This window comes from Melanotaenia boesemani, chromosome 12, assembly GCF_017639745.1.
Source record: "Melanotaenia boesemani isolate fMelBoe1 chromosome 12, fMelBoe1.pri, whole genome shotgun sequence".
In the NCBI taxonomy this organism is placed as follows: domain Eukaryota; kingdom Metazoa; phylum Chordata; class Actinopteri; order Atheriniformes; family Melanotaeniidae; genus Melanotaenia; species Melanotaenia boesemani.
In genome coordinates, this window is record NC_055693.1 from 5,837,236 (window position 1) to 5,839,314 (window position 2,079).

The window sequence follows — 2,079 nt, forward strand, 5'->3', positions numbered from 1 at the left end:
TATTATTATTATTATATAGTTTGTTTATTACATTTTTATTTGCAATGTGTAATATACCAGTAGGTATTTCCCTGCAGAGACGTAGTCATAACTTGGAGATGGAATGGAGTGAACTTGTTTCTAAGACAACAAAAAGTTGTGTAAAGTGAAGTAAGAGTGATGACAGTGTTCTATAGAGAGTAAAGGTGGAGAGAGGAGGGATGGCTGGAAAAGATAAATCAGCTTTAGGACAGAGTTTAGGTCAGAGAGCTGCTGGAGGTGCAGCTGTCTGATGATGGAGCTCCAGGACGGAGCTGAACTCTGCTTTCCACAACTATTCAACATGTCATGCAGGAAGCCAACCCTTCGCTGGTCTGAAACTGTGCTCCTGAAACTCTTGCTGTTCTTCATCTCTCTGACCACCATAGCCATCAACTTGCTCGTCATCATCTCAGTCTCCCACTTCAGGCAGAGATTAACTTCTAAGTAGAATCTAAACTTTAAGTATATGAATAATATTACATGGTACAATTTGATGAATTTTCATTGCAGATATTTTTACATAATTTGTTGGTAATTAATGTTTCTCTGTCTCCTTCCAGGCAGCTTCACACACCTACTAACATCCTCCTCCTCTCTCTGGCTGTTTCTGACTTTCTTGTAGGTCTTGTTTTGATGCCAGCAGAAATCTTTAGATACACATCCTGCTGGATTTTTGGGGATATCATGTGTGCGTTATATTTCTATGTAGCCTCTCTAACACTCACTACTTCAATCTGCACAATTGTTATCATATCATGTGACCGCTACACGGCTATTTGTCACCCTCTGCATTACTCCAAAATAATCACTTTAACAAGAGCCAAATACTGTGTTTGTCTTTGTTGGCTTTGGTCTTTTGTTTTCAGTATTTTCTACGTGAAAGATGAGCTTATTCAACCAGGCATGGGTAATTCCTGCTTTGGAGAATGTGTGCCTAAATACAACTATATTACAGTCAATATTGATATAATTTTGACCTTCATATTTCCAGTTACTGTGATCGTAGTTCTGTATATGAGAGTATTTGTGGCGGCTGTGTCTCAGGCTCGCGCCATGCGCTCTCACATTACAGCTGTTACAGTCCACCATGCAGTGACTTTATCAAAGAAATCTGAGCTGAAAGCAGCCAGGACTCTTGGTATTCTTGTCATCGTATATTTATCATGTGTATGCCCATATTACTGTTACTCTTTTGTTGATGTTATTATGATGAATCCTACAGTTATACGATTTTTGATCTTTCTGTTTTATTTTAACTCCTGTCTAAACCCACTGATCTATGCTCTGTTTTACTCCTGGTTCAGAAAAGCGATTAAACTCATTGTCACTCTGCAGATCCTGCAGCCTGGATCCCGAGAGACCAATATACTGTAGTGTAGAGAGACTTCGGAGTTGTGTTAGTCTCATCAACAATTAAGTAACAGAGCAGGTTGGATCTACAGCGGGGCAAAGGTGTGTGTGTGTATGGTGGTGGTGGGGGTTGTGTCAACTGTCAAAATGCTTAATTGAAATAAGAGATTGATTCACAAAACATAATATATTTTTTTTAATTTTAGGGCTCTCCAAACCTAAGTTAAGGCCCTATTAAATTAAAATTTTATAATGTAGTTAACTACAGTCTTCTGATGCTAATTTATAAAACTTGTAGAAAATGTTCATCAATCAATATTCAAAAAATATTTGAACAAACACAAAGTAATTGTCATTTAAAAGGATGTGAGATACTGTCATGCCCTCCTCTCGGGTGCGCTCCTCTTTACCTGAGTTCTAATCACTAGCCACAACACTACAATACCCAATATCCCTCAGCTTCGGACATCTTGGACACACCTGCCGTCAATCACAATCATCATCAGTGTACACCTGGTCTTCTCCCTACAAAAGCCCCAGTCCTGGACTACTGCTTTGTGTGTTATTTTGCCTTATGGTTGCATTCTGCTCAGCATTTGTGTTTACCTTTGAAGCTTTATTAAAGCTTGATTTCCTTGTTACCTGCGATTGTGTCCGGCTCTTCCTGGGATCCGCCTGACAGATATTTATTAAACCCAGTTTCAGAAC

At 39.1% G+C, this 2,079-nt stretch overlaps 1 protein-coding gene across 1 annotated transcript; it reads left to right on the forward strand.

The window, feature by feature from the left end:
- Nucleotides 1-219: 219 nt before the first annotated feature.
- On the forward strand, nucleotides 220-1,395 carry LOC121650362 (trace amine-associated receptor 13c-like). The gene is made up of 2 exons (XM_042001841.1): nucleotides 220-447; nucleotides 582-1,395. The coding sequence occupies exons 1-2, from the start codon at nucleotides 272-274 to the stop codon at nucleotides 1,393-1,395; spliced, it is 990 nt and encodes a 329-aa protein (XP_041857775.1). The 5' UTR covers nucleotides 220-271.
- The last annotated feature ends 684 nt before the right edge of the window (nucleotides 1,396-2,079 follow it).